At 52.9% G+C, this 15,000-nt stretch overlaps 1 protein-coding gene across 2 annotated transcripts in view; it reads left to right on the forward strand.

The window, feature by feature from the left end:
• jarid2b (jumonji and AT-rich interaction domain containing 2b) overlaps positions 1-15,000 on the forward strand; it is a 47,865-nt gene that overhangs the window by 17,473 nt on the left and 15,392 nt on the right. The window contains exons 4-6 of one of the 2 annotated variants that reach the window (XM_076016385.1): positions 1,615-1,973; positions 9,793-10,002; positions 13,751-13,995. In XM_076016385.1, coding sequence (XP_075872500.1) covers positions 1,615-1,973; positions 9,793-10,002; positions 13,751-13,995 — 814 coding nt within the window. The remainder of the gene's footprint in view (positions 1-1,614; positions 1,974-9,792; positions 10,003-13,750; positions 13,996-15,000) is intronic. The other variant, XM_076016386.1, reaches the window with a different exon arrangement.

Below are 15,000 nucleotides of genomic sequence, written 5' to 3' on the forward strand. Positions count from 1 at the left end.
ACACTTGCAATTTTCCGGCCACGGCGACTCCGAGTCGCGGCCACGCGGGAAAATTGACGCGTCTGGACGCCGGCATGTCCCCCCCCCCCTCCCACCCGGCGTCCTCGATTGAAGCCTGATGGAAAGCTCTGCTCCAAATGCATTGTGGGTGTTCTCCAGACATGATCCCATCTTCCCCTCACATTAGTGCGCTGCCGTGGCAAATTGACAAATAATACTGGGATATCACATTGCGTCTGTCGCTGCCCGCCTCAAACACTTAGTGGAACACACACACACACACACACACACACACACACACACACACACACAGCTGCACTAATCGATTGAGGCCACTTCCTGGTTCAGGTGGCCCCCTGACGGACTCAACACTTTTTTATCATTTGTGTGCTTGTGATGATACTGTGTGTGTATGTGTGTGTGTGTGTGTGTGTGTGTGACTAATGGCTCCATCACTTTCTCCCCGACATCCTCTTCTTTGATATTCCCCTCCGTCCTTTGCAAGCCGTGAAATAAAGAGCAGAGAAAGAGAGAAGTGATGGGAGGAGGAGGAGGAGGAGGAGGAGGGTGAGGAGGAGGAAAACGTGTCAGACGTTAATGAGTTTGGAGGAGGGGGCAGGGGGGCGGGGCGAAAGGTGAAGAAGACGTTCAGTCTCGTAGCCTGTGATTGGCTGCTTCAAGTTGTCATTAAACAGTGACACTAAATCCAGCAGCGTGTGCAGATTTTCTCGGTCTTCTCTCCTCACTCCTTTTTTAACACTCGGGGCAGAAGAGTGAAACTCACCCTGACGTCACTGCAGGAACTTTTTATAGCAGGGGGGCACAAACAGCGGGTACAGGACAGGAAGCTGGGAGGAGTGCAAGATGAAACATAAAGTTCACCTCTTCGCTTCCAAGCACAGCCATGGATTCTCCTCCTCCTCCTCCTCCTCCGCAGGGTCGCAGCAGCAGCAGCAGCAGCAGTGTTAATTGAAAAAAACACAACAGCGCCGCCTGTGTCTAAAACAGATGCTTGCGCCTTTTAATGGCGAGCTGCTGCTGCTGCTGCTGCTGCTGGTGAATCGCAGCCGCTGCAGAAGCCCTGTGCAACATATACAGTAATTAGCCACTTATTTAACTATGGATCTGCGCCTGTGTGTGTGTGTGTGTGTGTGTGTGTGTGTGTGTGTGTGTGTGTGTGTGTGTGTGTGTGTGTGTGTGTGTGTGTGTGTGTGTGTGTGTGTGTTTTCATGTGTAATAGTTTGAAACAAATGTGGTTCCTCTTCTGTTCCGCAGCGCCTGGAGCGTAAAATCAGATAAAGATATTAATAAGCTCATTATCTGAAGGAGCAGCAGCAGCAGCTTCCTCTTCTTCTTCCTCTTCTTCTTCTTCTTCTTCTTCTTCTTCTTCTTCCTCTCTTCTTCTCCTTCTTCTTCTTCTTCTTCTTCTTCTTCTTCTTCTTCTTCTTCTTCTTCTTCTTCTCCTTCTTCTTCTTCTTTTCTTTTTCTTTTTCTTCTTCTTCTTCTTCTTTCTTTTCTCCGTGCAGTGGACTGGCTGCTGTGATTGTGTTGTAACTGGACCGCAGCAACCATCTCCTTCATGTGTGTCTCTCCTGTCTCTGTCGTCCTCCTCAGACCTCGGCTGCAGGCCCAGAGGAAGTTCGCCCAGTCGCAGCCCAACTCGCCCAGCACCACGCCTGTCAAGGTGGCCGACCCGGGCGGCCTGAATGGCGGGCCGGCCGCCACCCAGGCCGCCGCCCAGACCGCCACCGCAGCCTCCGCAGCCTCCGCAGCCTCCGCCTCCGCCGCCCCTTCCTGCTCCTCCTCGCTGTCGTCGCTCTGCGCCTCCTCGCTGGCCTCCTCCATCCAGGACCTGTCCCGCCGCAAGCCCAAGACGGAGGACTTCCTCACCTTCCTCTGCCTCAGAGGTAGGACGCAGCAGACGCAGCAGGCGCTCGGCGGCAGACGGGGAGCATCGGGCCTCGACGTCAGAGGTGGTTATGCCGCTAGGGGGCGCTCTCTCTCGGGGCCCTGCAGTGTGTTTTTGCCCGTGGTTCTAATGTGTAGCTGCTAGATCGCGATGACGGGAGGAGCAGGAAGCCAGTCTTGGATCAGCTTCATATTGACAGACATATTGATACAGACTCACCTGCACTCACTCACTCACTCACTCACTCACTCCGCTGCAGCAGCAGCAGCAGCAGCAGCAGTTTGTGCTTCCCGCTCTGACAGCGTGGCACCAGCAGCCGGCAGACGCTCAGCGACACCTCTGATGTGAAATGAAGTGCAAAAGTAGTGGCAGACTGATTAGCGGCATAGTTAGCACTCTGTGTGTGTGTGTGTGTGTGTGTGTGTGTGTGGTAATGCACTGATATCATTACATCCAGCAGCTGAAATAAGAGCAGGAGCTCCCAGACGCTCCTCTGATCGTCCCTGCTGCTTCATCCACCGCCAGCAAAGCTTTCACAAAGTTTAGCTACAATCGCAGCCTTCATCTGCACCAATCTTTAGAAATACTGTGCAAAGTTATATATGAAAGTCTAAAATATCTATTATCAGCCAATGCCTCTTTTGCTTGCGCCACTTATCAGAGAGATTGTGGTAAAAAAAACAACAACAAGAGCAGGCCTGGAAACAAGCCCTGGCTGCTCCCCTGCTGTGCAGGAGGAACCTGAGGAGCTGAATCAGTGAAATGCAGTTCCTTTAAGATGTAAAGCAGCACAGTGACCTTCATACACTGGGAGGAGAAACCCTCATCTTCGCTGCTCTTCCTCTGCAGCTGCTCTGGGATCAGACCTGCGCTCTAATGTGCAGTGTTAAGGAGTGAAGAGCTGAGTAGCAGCAGTAAAGTTTAGGGCCCTTTTCGTTCTCATCAAGTGCGTAGCTGCGGCCAAAAGGAAATCTTTTCCAAGGCGGCGGCAAAAAAAAGAGAAGAAAAAAAAAAAGAAATGAAGGAGCTTTGCTTGAGATTAATTTACTGTTATCGTTATTAACCTCCAGCCCGGCTCACAAAGTAGGCTGCAGCCTCCCGAGAGCAAAACTCACAGTCGAGAGCGACGGGGACGCGGCGGCCACACATGCCCCCCCCCACCCCCCACTCCCCCTCCTCCTGATGAGAACAGTCTCATTATGGGATGGCATCTTCACCTTTCAGAGCCTCCAGTTGGAGGGGAAAAGGAGTTTAATTGGAGGGTTGCGAGTGTTGAAGGGGGCCTTTGATTTGCATATATAGGCCAGGAGCGTTGCGTAGGCTAACGATATAGAGGCCCGTATACTTTGAAGTGGAGGCTGGGCCCCGGCGCCCCAATGCTAAGCTAACGCTGCGGCGCGCCAGCACAGAGCAGGACTAATGAGCTGGAGGTGGCTCTGCTGCTCTCACTGCTGGTCATTAAGGTGAGGAGTGTGTGTGTGTGTGCGTGTGCGTGTGTGTGTGCGTGGTGCGCGTGTGCGAGTACTCTGCTGCACTACCCAGGCTAATTTTAGCACTGAGGTTGCTAAGCTAACGATTGAATGGTTTTCCACTGGGCTGTTTCCGCTTTGCCGCTCCCTGTTTAACCGCCGTATTTATAGAGCTGGCTCGCCTCATTGTGTGCGTGTCTGTGTGTGTGTGTGTGTGTGTGTGTGTGTGTGTGTGCACACGCAGCATTCCTGCAGCTATGTGGGGACAGGCGGCCCAGGAGGACGGCGGCCATATTAGCCACTTAATCTTGTCAAAGGGAGTCGTGTCCTTTGATTTGATCGGAAGCCCCTCCCCCACAGTCCCCCCTGTAAGACTGCAGAGGGTGTGTGTGTGTCTCCAGTGACTTGACCACCTACACACACACACACACACACACACACACTGGGGCTGAGTAATGTCTCCCTTCCAGAATGCCTGTGACAGACGGTGCATTTCCTCATGACTTTATTTTATTGTCACATTGCGTGGGATTATGTCCACATTCCATTCATTCCCTGCAGTCGCCTGACACTTTAAATCTTCCACGTTGGGCCCAATTGAATTTTGCCGGTATTTCCTAACAACGAGGTGTCAGTCGGCCGTGCACTGAAAATCCCCCTGCGGTGAGGAAAAACGCCTTCTTCACCGCCGCCACTTCCCACCGCCTCTCTCCGGGTCAGCGACCACACACCCAGATCGCTGCTGGCCCCGCCCACTCACACATCCTCTTGTTTTTCTCTCTGCCTTCTCCAAACTCTGGATCCAGTTTTGGAGCAAATTAGAGTGAGAACAAGAATAGTGTGTGTGTGTGTGTGTGTGTGTGTGTGTGTGTGTGTCTGTGTGTGTGTGTGTGTGTGTGTGTGTGATACTGCTGGGGGACCTTTAAACCTGCCCAGCCGGTCCCAGCCAGGGTTCGGCTCAGGTCAAACATTCACGATGTGTAAACACTCGGCCGCCACAGCCGCTGTTTGCTCATCTTATCAGATTAAACGTCGCACACACACACACCACACACACACACACACACACACACACACACACACACACACACACCCGCCTCAGAGGCTGCGTTCCGTCACTCGCTCTGGCAGCGTCACAAAAGCTGCTGAAAACACGGAGCAGCTAATGTGCTAAAGTTAGCGACCAGAGGCCAAACAAACACTTTGCAAGGCAATTTTCCTTCTTTCTTTTTTTCCTCTTTAACGCCTGGCGGTGTGAAATTGCGGCTCGTGGCCCCGCCCCTCTTGCTTGTTACCCAGGCGCGTCAGTTTTGTGGTTTTTGTTTTGTTTTTTTCCTCTGTCAGCACCACCAACATCTCAGTCCTTTGGCATTTTTTTTTTAATGCGGCGGCGTGTGATGCAACGTGGTCGCAAGACTGAGAGGAGGTTTAGTGTTGACTGTGAGGGGGAAGGAAGGAAGAGAAGAGGAAGGAAGGAAGGAAGAGAGGAAGGAAGGAAGGAAGGAAGAGAGGAAGGAAGGAAGGAAGAGAGGAAGGAAGGAAGGAAGGAAGAGAGGAAGGAAGAGAGGAAGGAAGAGAGGAAGGAAGGAAGGAAGGAAGAGAGGAAGGAAGGGAGGAAGGAAGGAAGGAAGGAAGGAAGGAAGGAAGGAAGGAAGGAAGGAAGGAAGGAAGTACGACATGCTTGCACGCTACCCACACCGTCGAGGATCTATAGTCTGTTGTTATCTTATTGCTCATCGTACACACACACACACACACACACACACACACACACACACACACACACTGTCTGCCTCCTCAGAATGGTGTTTACGTGTGGCCCGGGCCTCTGGCTGGCTGTTTATATCCATGGAGAAATCCATTTGGGTGGCAGCCAGACAGTCTGCCTCTGGTGTGCTGCAGGCTGCAGTGCCCCTGTCGGCAGGCGGGGGGCAGCAGTCGGTGAGAGCCGCCGTTCAGATGGCATCAATTTAGTGCAAACTTTAAACAACAAACTGGAGACTAATTGTCCTTTTTCTGTACTTTTTGCCAGACGCTCTGTCTCTCTCTCTCTCTCTCTCTCCTCTCTCCCTCTCTCTGTCTCTCTCACACACATACACACACACACACACACACACACACACACACACACACACACAGGTGTGTATGTGTGAGAGTAGGAGTAAATGAGTGACCTGGCCCTCCTCCTGGAAATGTGTGTGTGTGTGTGTGTGTGTGTGTGTGTGTGTGTGTGTGTGTGTGTGTGTGTGTGTGTGTGTGTGTGCGTGTGTGCGTGTGCGTTTGCCCGTGTGTGCCCGCCCCTCTCACCGGGTTCAGCCGGTTTCTCTGCTCCGCTCTCATAAGGCCACACCCCCGCCCGGCCCAGCCCCGCCCCCTCCACCCCTGACCTACTGAACCCAGGGTTCTGGGTATTTGATGACACGTGTGAGACAAATGTTCCCGCATCTGTTTCCACTCACAGGGAGAGGAAGGAGGTTACATCCCGGGAACAGACCTCGGATCTCCGTCGCTGTTCCAGGATTATTTCATTAGAGTCCAGCTGATGGCGTCGTCTGTTTGTTTGTTTATTTATTTATTTATTTATTAATTGGCTAAGGGTCTCTTTGCTTTTCTCAGCTCGTGAGTCTCACTGCTTCTATTCAGGTTCTATTCAGGTTCTATTCAGGTTCCTACTTTTGTTTTCTCCAATTTCCATGTTTGGGAATCACTGATTGAGTCCAGGGAGGTCCCAAAGCCCCGTGTGACGTCACAAAGGGCTCCCGCATAGCATGCAGAGGTGGTGGCGGTTCAAGTTGACTTTAGCAGGAGTCCCATGTGACCGCCTCCCTAATCCCGCCTTTCCTCTGCTGACGCTAACAAGTTGAGAGGCTGCACTTCCTGTGTGCACGTGCTGCCAAACAAACAATGAAGGAACACTGAGAGGAAAAGCCTCTCCTGATTGGCTCTTTAAATTGTCCCCATTGTTTCTGCTGCAGTGCAGGGGACAAAGGAAGGGCGGATGGAGAGAGAGGAGAGGGTTTGTAATTATGACCCCCCCCCCCCCCCCACCCTGGAGCCCTGTTTAAAATGACAATCCTAATAGACTCTTTGAGACCTAATTATGATTTGTCTGCGGTGGGAATGAGGTGGATGAAAAGCCGGTGTAATTGGGGGGGATTGGACTCCGGCCCTGTTGGAGGTCTTGGAGAAGGACCGAGCGGTGTGGCTTTTCTTTCCACACACACGCACACACACACACACACACACACAAGTAACTAGTGCATGTGTGTGAGTGTTTTCTCTGTGTTTTGTGGTTTTTTGCAGCGCAGATACAAGCGAGCGACCGCTGCAGCCAGCAGCCGTGCCCCCCCCCCCCCCCCCCCCCCCCCAGCTTGCTGCTGCTGCTGCCTCTCACTGGCCTGCTGCGCTGTGAGCTTCACCCTCCAGGGAACTGAAGACTCACACTCAGAATCATTTTAGGGAGCAGGACGGTGACGGTGTTGCTAGCATGCAAGCAAGTTTTTGCCAAAAAAAACAAAGTTTTGTTGGAGAAGGTTCATCCAGTCAGGAGAGTTTGTGTGGGCGGAGTCCCAGCTGGAACGTGTGGAACAGATCAACGTTCTGTTGTTTCTGCTACCAACTGCTGTTGGAGTGTTGCAGTGTTTTAATTCATTGCTGCTTCTCCACCCCCACTCTTTAATCTCTCTCTCTCTCACACACACACACATACACACACACACACACACACACACACACACACACATCTCTGGCCTTGTGTGGCCCCCCTGGTCTGTTAGCCATTGGCCCTGTGACCCCTGGTAAAGGCACCAAATGACAGCCATTTAGCTAATGAAGCAGGTCATTAGGCTCTGATTGGACTGTTGGCTGTGTGTGTGTGTGCGTGCGTGTGTGTGTGCGTGCGTGTGTGTGTGTGTGTGTGAGCGATGTGTTTGCTCGGGTTCCAGGTCTTCTCAGCCGTCCTCCTCGTCCTCCTGGGTCGCTCCTCTCCGACCTCGGCGGCTCCTGATTGGCTCACACTGCAGGCTTGTAATTCCCCTTGGTCCGACTTGAGACGATTGAAGCCTGAAACTCGAAACCTCACGACCGCAACGCGCAAAACACACACAGCGGGTGGGTGGGTGGGTCGAGTCCCCGGCAGTCCGGTTCCGACGATGCCCAGACACTTTTCCCCTTCAGAAGTGGAAGCAGAAGCAGGTAGAAGACGTGAAGCCGCTGCCACCCTGGGTGTTGGTTCCCCTCCAGCTCTCTGAGGAGTTCATTAGAAACTGGCAGAGCCGCTGCAGGCAACAAAAAAAAAAAAGGGGGGGGGGAAAGTCTGATCCAAGGCAAAACATGATGGATTATTACCAGGGCTCCCCCCCCCCCTAATTTATTGATCTTTTGTTCCTGCAGTGTTTGGACGGGCCTTTGATAGCGTATGAAATGTAACCGCTCGGCTCTCCCCAACAGATTGATGGTGACGCTGTAACCGCAGGTCCCCCAGCCGGCTTATTACTGCAGTTAGTGCACTTTAAAAGCAGAATGAATGTCTTGCTGGGAGATGTTGCCTCAGAGAGCAAAACAGGGCCATAATGAGAGCAGGATGGCACTTTTATGTTCTCCACTCCAAAGCAGCAAACACGCCAATCCGTCAGGTCCTCTTGGTTAAAGCGGCCCATGTGTTTGTGCTGGAGGAGCCATCGTCATCCTAGGGACTGCTTTTTATTGTTGTTGTTGTTGTTGTTGTTGAAGAGTTTTCTCCATTGTTGTGTATTTCTCCTCCAGTGTGCAGCGGTGAACCTGCTGTTTTTTCTCAAGTCAGTCACGACTCCTCTTCCAGACTCAATGCTTCCTTTGATAAATGCAAATGTTAAAGGCCCACTGTAGGAACATTGAAGGGCTATTTTGGGCAACAAAAACAATGCACAAATGTTTTTTTTTTTTTTAGCACAGTGAATTCCTTGACGAGCAGTGTTAGCATGTTAGTTTGCTCTTCAGTTCATATTGTGGTGCAGTGACCGAGGGGTTGAGGTGGTCTTCCTGCTGGGAGTTGAATTCTCCGCTCCTTCACGTGCGTCCACTCCACAGGGAACAGCTAGCTGCTTGGCGGCTAACGCAGCTAAGGATTAGCTTGAACATCGCACGCACTGCGTTTCCTCACCACTAGTGGCCGCCGCCGTGTCTTCCACGTCGGACCTATTAGCTTTTTGTCGCATGGCTCCCAGACACGCTAACCGCAGATGTCACACCCTGCTTCGTTTAAGACTTCTTATTAAATCATTGTAATTCTGAGTTCTGAGTGCGCTGCCTGCCTGCCTGCCTGCCTGCCTGCCTGCCTGCCTGCCTGCCTGCCTCTTGCTTTATTTCAATATTCTCTATAGCTTAATGCAGCCTTGTTAAATTTAGCCCATTTTCCAGGGGATTAACTTTATTTTAATTGACGTATAATCGCACGTTGCTTCTCATTAATGCTCTTAAAATGCGGCGGCTCCTGAGAGTGTAATGAAAACCACACCACCCCCCCCCCCACACACACACACACACACACACACTCTTTCTCTGTCTGAGTGCTGGCGTGCCGATCGGAAGCCTCTTGTCTCACCGTCACATCTCAAACGTGCAGTCGTGATTTGCACCAAACGTCTGTGCGTGTGTGCGTGTGTGTGTGTGTGTGTGTGTGTGTGTGTGTGTGTGTGTGTGTGTGTGTGTGTGTGTGTGTGTGTGTGTGGTGCTTCTGGCCGCCGCTCACTTCCTGGAGTGCGAGTGACTGCAGCAGCTGCCTGAGCGGGGTGCGAGGTGCTGCTCCGTGTCAGACGTCACGCAGCCGCCCTCGCACCCACGTCTGCCGGGGACGGTGGACGGTGGACGGAGCAGGACAGATAGTTTGTCTCTTTCAAACGGGTCCAGCTGGACTGGACAACAGAGAGACTTGTGGGAGGAGTCTGGGCGGTGGGCGGCTCCAGGATTGCGCCGCTCTGGCTGGCAGCAGTCTTGATGCTGAAGGTATTTGAGAGCAGGAGGAGAGTTTACGCGTCCCCAATAAAACTGTCAGCGGCGGCAGATTGTGAGGAAAAACAGCCGGCCGGCCGCACAGCTCAGTGTTCTGGCTGCACTTCAGACTGTCTGCAAGTTGGGCCGGTCCTGCCGGGTTCTGTGCCTGCTCCTCTCATCTTGTTTACTGCGTTTGTGTCTTCTGCACAGTTTGCAGGAACACAGAGCTTCAAGGTTGGGTTGGGTTGGGTTGGGTTGGGGGGGGGGGGGGGGGCGTTGAGCCTCATTAAGATCTCCAGGTTTCTTCCAGTGCCAAGAAAAATAACTTCATGGTGTTTTTCTGTAACTTAAACCAAAGCAGATTTTTCTTTTAGCTTTTAACTTCCTTTTCTTTCTTTCCCTCCTCCTCTTCCTCCTCCTCCTCCTCCTCCACTCCCCCTCCAGGCTCCGCGGCACTGCCCAGCAACATGGCCTACTTCGGCAGCTCCCAGGAGGAGGAGGACCTGGAGGAGGAGGGTGACGAGGAGGAGGAGGAGGTGCGGAACGGCGTCGGGGTCCAGACACACGGAGCTCCGCCCCCAGCCTCCTCCTCCTCCTGCCACTCCACACCGCGCAAGGGCAAAGTTCCCGCCAGGCAGCCACTCAACGGCCACGGTGAGGACCCCCAGTGATCCGGGGGGGTGGGGGGGTGGGGGGTTGGGTAGGGGCGGGGTCACATGGGAGCGCAGAGGTTCACACTGGGCTGGCTCAGCTCTAACAAGGTGATTATGCAGACGCTGCAACAACTGACCGGGGCTCTTGTCACACAACATGTACTCACAATGCGGTGACGCCACACACACACACACACACACACACACACACACACACACGTAGGCAAACATACATGGAGCGATGTGTGTGTGCTCGCTGCACGACAGCAGTCCTGCAGACGACAACTTTTAATATGAACCCTGGGCCGAATCCACACGGCAGGCCAACAGGTGGCGCTGTAAACTCCCAGGTTGAGGCTGTGTCAGCCAATCAGGAGCCTGAGGACGTGTAAAAACAACAGAGAAGTGGTGCGGTCGTCCAGGTTCAGGTTGAGCCTCTTCTTCAGCTCATGGATCTCTGCAGGAGAGAGGCCTCTGGACGTCTGCAGGGGCAGCAGGTGCACTTTGTTTTTCTAGCTTTATTTTACCAGGAAAGTCCCTCTGAGATTAAAATCCTCTTTTCCAAGGCAGCAAAACTTAAAACTTGGGAGAAAAAGAGGAAAAGGTTCAAACCGGCTTTGTTTTTGCTTCCGTCTGACGTTCATCTGCTGCTGCTGCTGCTGCTGAAGAGAGAAAGAATGTCTCAGGTCGAACAAAACAGAGGAGGGCGGTCAGACAAAGAATGACAAGACAGAGTGTCTAATATACACACAAACAGTACAGTGTATTTAAATAGAATGCTGTAGGATAGAATGTTGTGGCAAAAATCATCAAAAGGAACATTTATTATTATCACACTTGACAATCATTTGAATGAATCATTGAAACCTCGAGGAATCAGTGAGGAACCTCCTCAGTCCAGTGTCCCTTCATCAGCCAGGAGGTTCAAGAGGTCAACGCCTGGCTCGGCTCCTCCATCCTCTGGAGCAGGAGGTGCAGGAGGACGCAGCGGCCGTCTGGATTCCAGAACTTCCAGAAGTTCTGCTCGTCAGCCGCCTGGAACCCCGAGCTGCCGCGTGTGCACAATTCCAGCGGGATTGCGGACGAATCGGGGCCTGCCGGTCGTCTCGCCGCTCTGCTCTTATCTGGCAGCACCGACGCTGTTTGCAAAGCAGCCCGGCGCCTCGGCTGTGATATGCTAAATAAATAGATAAGAGGCAGCCCAGCTGATAGACTTCTCAGGGGACAATAGAGACGAGGGAAAAGGTTAAGGACACAGAAACTGATGTTTAAATACACAGTTGAGTCAGTGTGTGTGTGTGTGTGTGTGTGTGTGTGTGTGTGTGTGTGTGTGTGTGTGTGTGTGTGTGTGTGTGTGTGTGTGTGTGTGTGTGTGTGTGTGCAGCTGGGCCTCAGAGAGCTGTAACCAATCCCAGCGACACTGACACAGTTTGGGGCTGAAACACTGAGACACTCCCTCTCATTGCGCCGCTGCCGTCACTGTGGACTAAACAATCACAGGATAGAAATGCACTAGTAGTAGCAGTAGTAGTAGTAGCAGTAGCAGTAGTTGTACTAGCACTAGTAGTAGCACTCGTAGTAGCACTAGTAGCAGTAGCAGTAGTAGTAGTAGTAGCAGTAGTAGTAGTAGTAGCAGTAGTAGCAGTAGCAGTAGTAGCAGTAGTAGTAGCACTAGTAGCAGTAGTAGCAGTAGTAGCAGTAGCAGTAGTAGCACTAGTAGTAGCACTAGTAGCAGTAGTAGTAGCACTAGTAGTAGCAGCAGCAGTAGTAGCACTAGTAGTAGCACTCGTAGTAGCACTAGTAGCAGTAGCAGTAGTAGTAGCAGTAGTAGTAGCACTCGTAGTAGCAGTAGTAGTAGCACTAGTAGTAGCAGCAGCAGTAGTAGCACTAGTAGTAGCACTCGTAGTAGCACTAGTAGCAGTAGTAGTAGCACTAGTAGTAGCAGTAGTAGTAGTAGCAGTAGTAGGAGCATTAGTAGTAGCAGTAGTAGTAGTAGTAGTAGCACTAGTAGTAGCAGTAGTAGTAGTAGCAGTAGTAGGAGCATTAGTAGTAGCAGTAGTAGTAGTAGCAGTAGCAGTAGTAGCAGCAGCAGTAGTAGCACTAGTAGTAGTAGTAGTAGTAGCAGTAGCAGTAGCATTAGTAGCAGTAGCAGTAGCATTAGTAGTAGCAGTAGTAGCAGTAGCAGTAGTAGCAGTAGCAGTAGCAGCACCAGTAGTAGCAGTAGTAGCAGCACCAGTAGCAGTAGTAGTAGCACTAGTAGTAGCAGTCCTCAAACTTTAAAGAGCCAAAGATTGAGAAGCGTCAAGTAGTCCAAATTGTTGCTAGCTGATGTTGAAGTGAGCTAGGTGTCACTGATGCTAACAAAGTGAAGCTAGCTGTATGTGTGCTGGCTGATGATGTTCTGACTCAGCCTGCTGAATGTCACCTGGCTAACGGATCTGTCAGAATGTTCAGAACACGCAGACACCCACCTCCTCCTCCTCCTCGTCCTCCTTCATGGCACTTTCACTATTCAGCCAAGAGACTGGCTTCAGTCCCCCCGGCGCTCAGACGGTGTTTAATGCTGCGTTGGCAGCCGCAGCCGCCCGCCACTTTTTATTTTTTATGACAGCCTTGAGATTTGGTGTCAAACGCGCCACTTTAACACGCCGCCTGGGCCACCGTGCAGCAGGAGCAGGGTAATAATGTGGAGTCCTGAGGAGGAGGAGGAGGAGGAGGTGGGCGGTGGAGTGTGTTGGTGGAAGAAAAAGCAGAGGGAGACGTCTCAGGCGGGAAAGTAGTCAGCCGCTCATCGGCTTCTCGGCCTCCTCGTCCAACTGGGCCGCTCGATGAAAGCTTTTCTAGAGCTTCGGCTCGCTCCTGTTCTAAAAACCTCAGCATTTCTCAGAGTTCTGATGGCCAGTGGGGAGCCGGAAGACTCGTTTGGTGTCACAAAAATGTATATTTGTGCATTGCGTCCACGTTGTGGCCTGGTGTCGCTCTCTCCCACAGCTGCCTGGCGACGTGTATCCAGACGCAGCCAAACTCTTAATTGAGCCTCATAAAGTTTTGTTGGTTTTCTTTTTTTTTTTTTTTTTTTAAATAAAGAGCCATTCAAAGTGGGGGCGTCGGCCGCTGCCCACCCCGCTACCACCGGGGGCTCCTCCAACGCCGGTTAAACAGGCTCATTGACACGTCGGACAAAGACGTGTTCATGCTCACACTTTAAAGCGTGCGCACTCTGCTGACTGAGGGAATGGCGGCGCTCCGGAGAGCCGACTTTTCCACTCGGCCGATTGGTCGGCTGCCAGAGGGTTTAACAAGCGCAGGAGGAGGAGGAAAAAACACTTATGTCGGCTAATTGGTGTAAATTCACGCTAGGCTTTGCACACCGGAATGCCAATACAATACGGCAGTGCGGCAAATGTTTTGTTCCCCCCAGTGGTCACCCGAGGTACTGCAGCCATAAATGCAACCTTTATAAGCATGTTTCCAATAGACTGCAATACAACAATACACAGCTGGGATCTGGGGACGACCTTTGACTTTGAACACATTGTTGATTTTTAAGTCATGGAGTTCTTTCCCGGTGTGACCTCATGGCTCGTTCTGATTGGCCGATGCATCTTCAGGCATCACGTGTGTTAAGGAGGCATGATGGGAAGTGGCACTCCTGAAGACCGCAACTCCAGCCAGCGTATGGGATCCTAGGGGGGCGTGGCCAGCGTCTAACAACTTCCTGTGTGTGTGTGTGTGTGTGTCCTCCGCAGTGTTCAACAGCCACGCTAAAGCAGCAGGGACCAGGGAAAGCCCCCGACCCAAGGCGGGAAGCCACGGCAGGGAAGCGGCGCCGCCGCTGCCGCCCCCTCCGCCTCCGCCGCCGCCCCTGCTGAGGGAGCGCAGCGAGCGGGCGGAGGCGCGGGAGCAGCTGAGGGAGCAGCAGGCCCTGGCGCTGGCACGAGGCTCGGCCAATGGGCTGCCGCCGCGGAGAGCCGCCGAGGAGCTGCGGAAACAGGTACCGCGAGGCCGACCGGGGGGGGGTGGGGAAAGTAGCTGAGGCGTTGACGCACGCAGCAGGTGGAGTTGCCATGAACCTGCCGGGAAACAGCTTCCGAGGTTCCGGAGTGACGCTCCGGGCCGGAATTCCAACTTCAGGCAGGACTGTGATGAGAAGCAATAACAGAAGGCAGGAGGTTGATGACTGAAGGGAGCAGCAGGAAGTGTTTGCAGGCAGGTTATTGATTCTCCAGGTGGTGGTGTTGTGATTGGAGGTCTGGCTGCTCTCCTTCTTCACACTCTTCCTCCTCCCTCCCTCCCTCCTCCTTCTTCCTCCTGTTTCCTGAGAGGCACTTTGATCCAGCGAGGCCTTGAGAGTTGCTCCTCCCTCCTCCCTCCTCCTCTCCTCCTTTCCCTCCTCTCCCTCCTCTCCTCCCTCCACCCTCCTCCTCTCCTCCCTCCTCCTCTCCTCCTCCTCCCTCCTCCTCTCCTCTCCTGTCTGGAGGGTGATGATAGTGTTTTGGCCGCCTGCTATATTTAGCCGTGCTAGCCAGGGGGCAGCGCTGGCCGTCCTGCCTCTCTGCAGCTCTGTGGAGGCTGGAAGAATCTTCACAGTGCAGACACACACACACACACACACTCACTCACTCACTCACTCTCACACTCTCAGAGGGAGAAGTGGATGGAGTTAAGTCAGCTCTCCGCCGACTCTGCTCTCCTTTGTTTCCTCTCCGGTTTCTCCGTCTGCTGTTTTCGTCCTGCTGTTCCTCCGCCGACGTTCCCACTTTTCCTCAGTCGACCCCGTCTTTGACTCGGAGACGCGCTGGCGTCGCCTGTCGTGACGGACGCCCGCCTCACTCGCTCACCGGCTCGCTTCCGTGTCACCTTTTTACTTCTCTCCGTCCTACTGCTCACCAGCTGCTGCTCCTCCGCTTTTTCCGCCCTTTCCTGACACTGCTTTTTCTCTTAATGCTCCGTCCTCCCCCACCCACTCCCCCGGCAGACGGATCTCGCCCTTGACAAC

This window comes from Nelusetta ayraudi, unplaced genomic scaffold, assembly GCF_046127955.1.
Source record: "Nelusetta ayraudi isolate G7.1 ecotype Tasmania unplaced genomic scaffold, CSIRO-AGI_Nayr_v1 ptg000225l, whole genome shotgun sequence".
NCBI classification, from domain to species: Eukaryota; Metazoa; Chordata; class Actinopteri; order Tetraodontiformes; family Monacanthidae; genus Nelusetta; species Nelusetta ayraudi.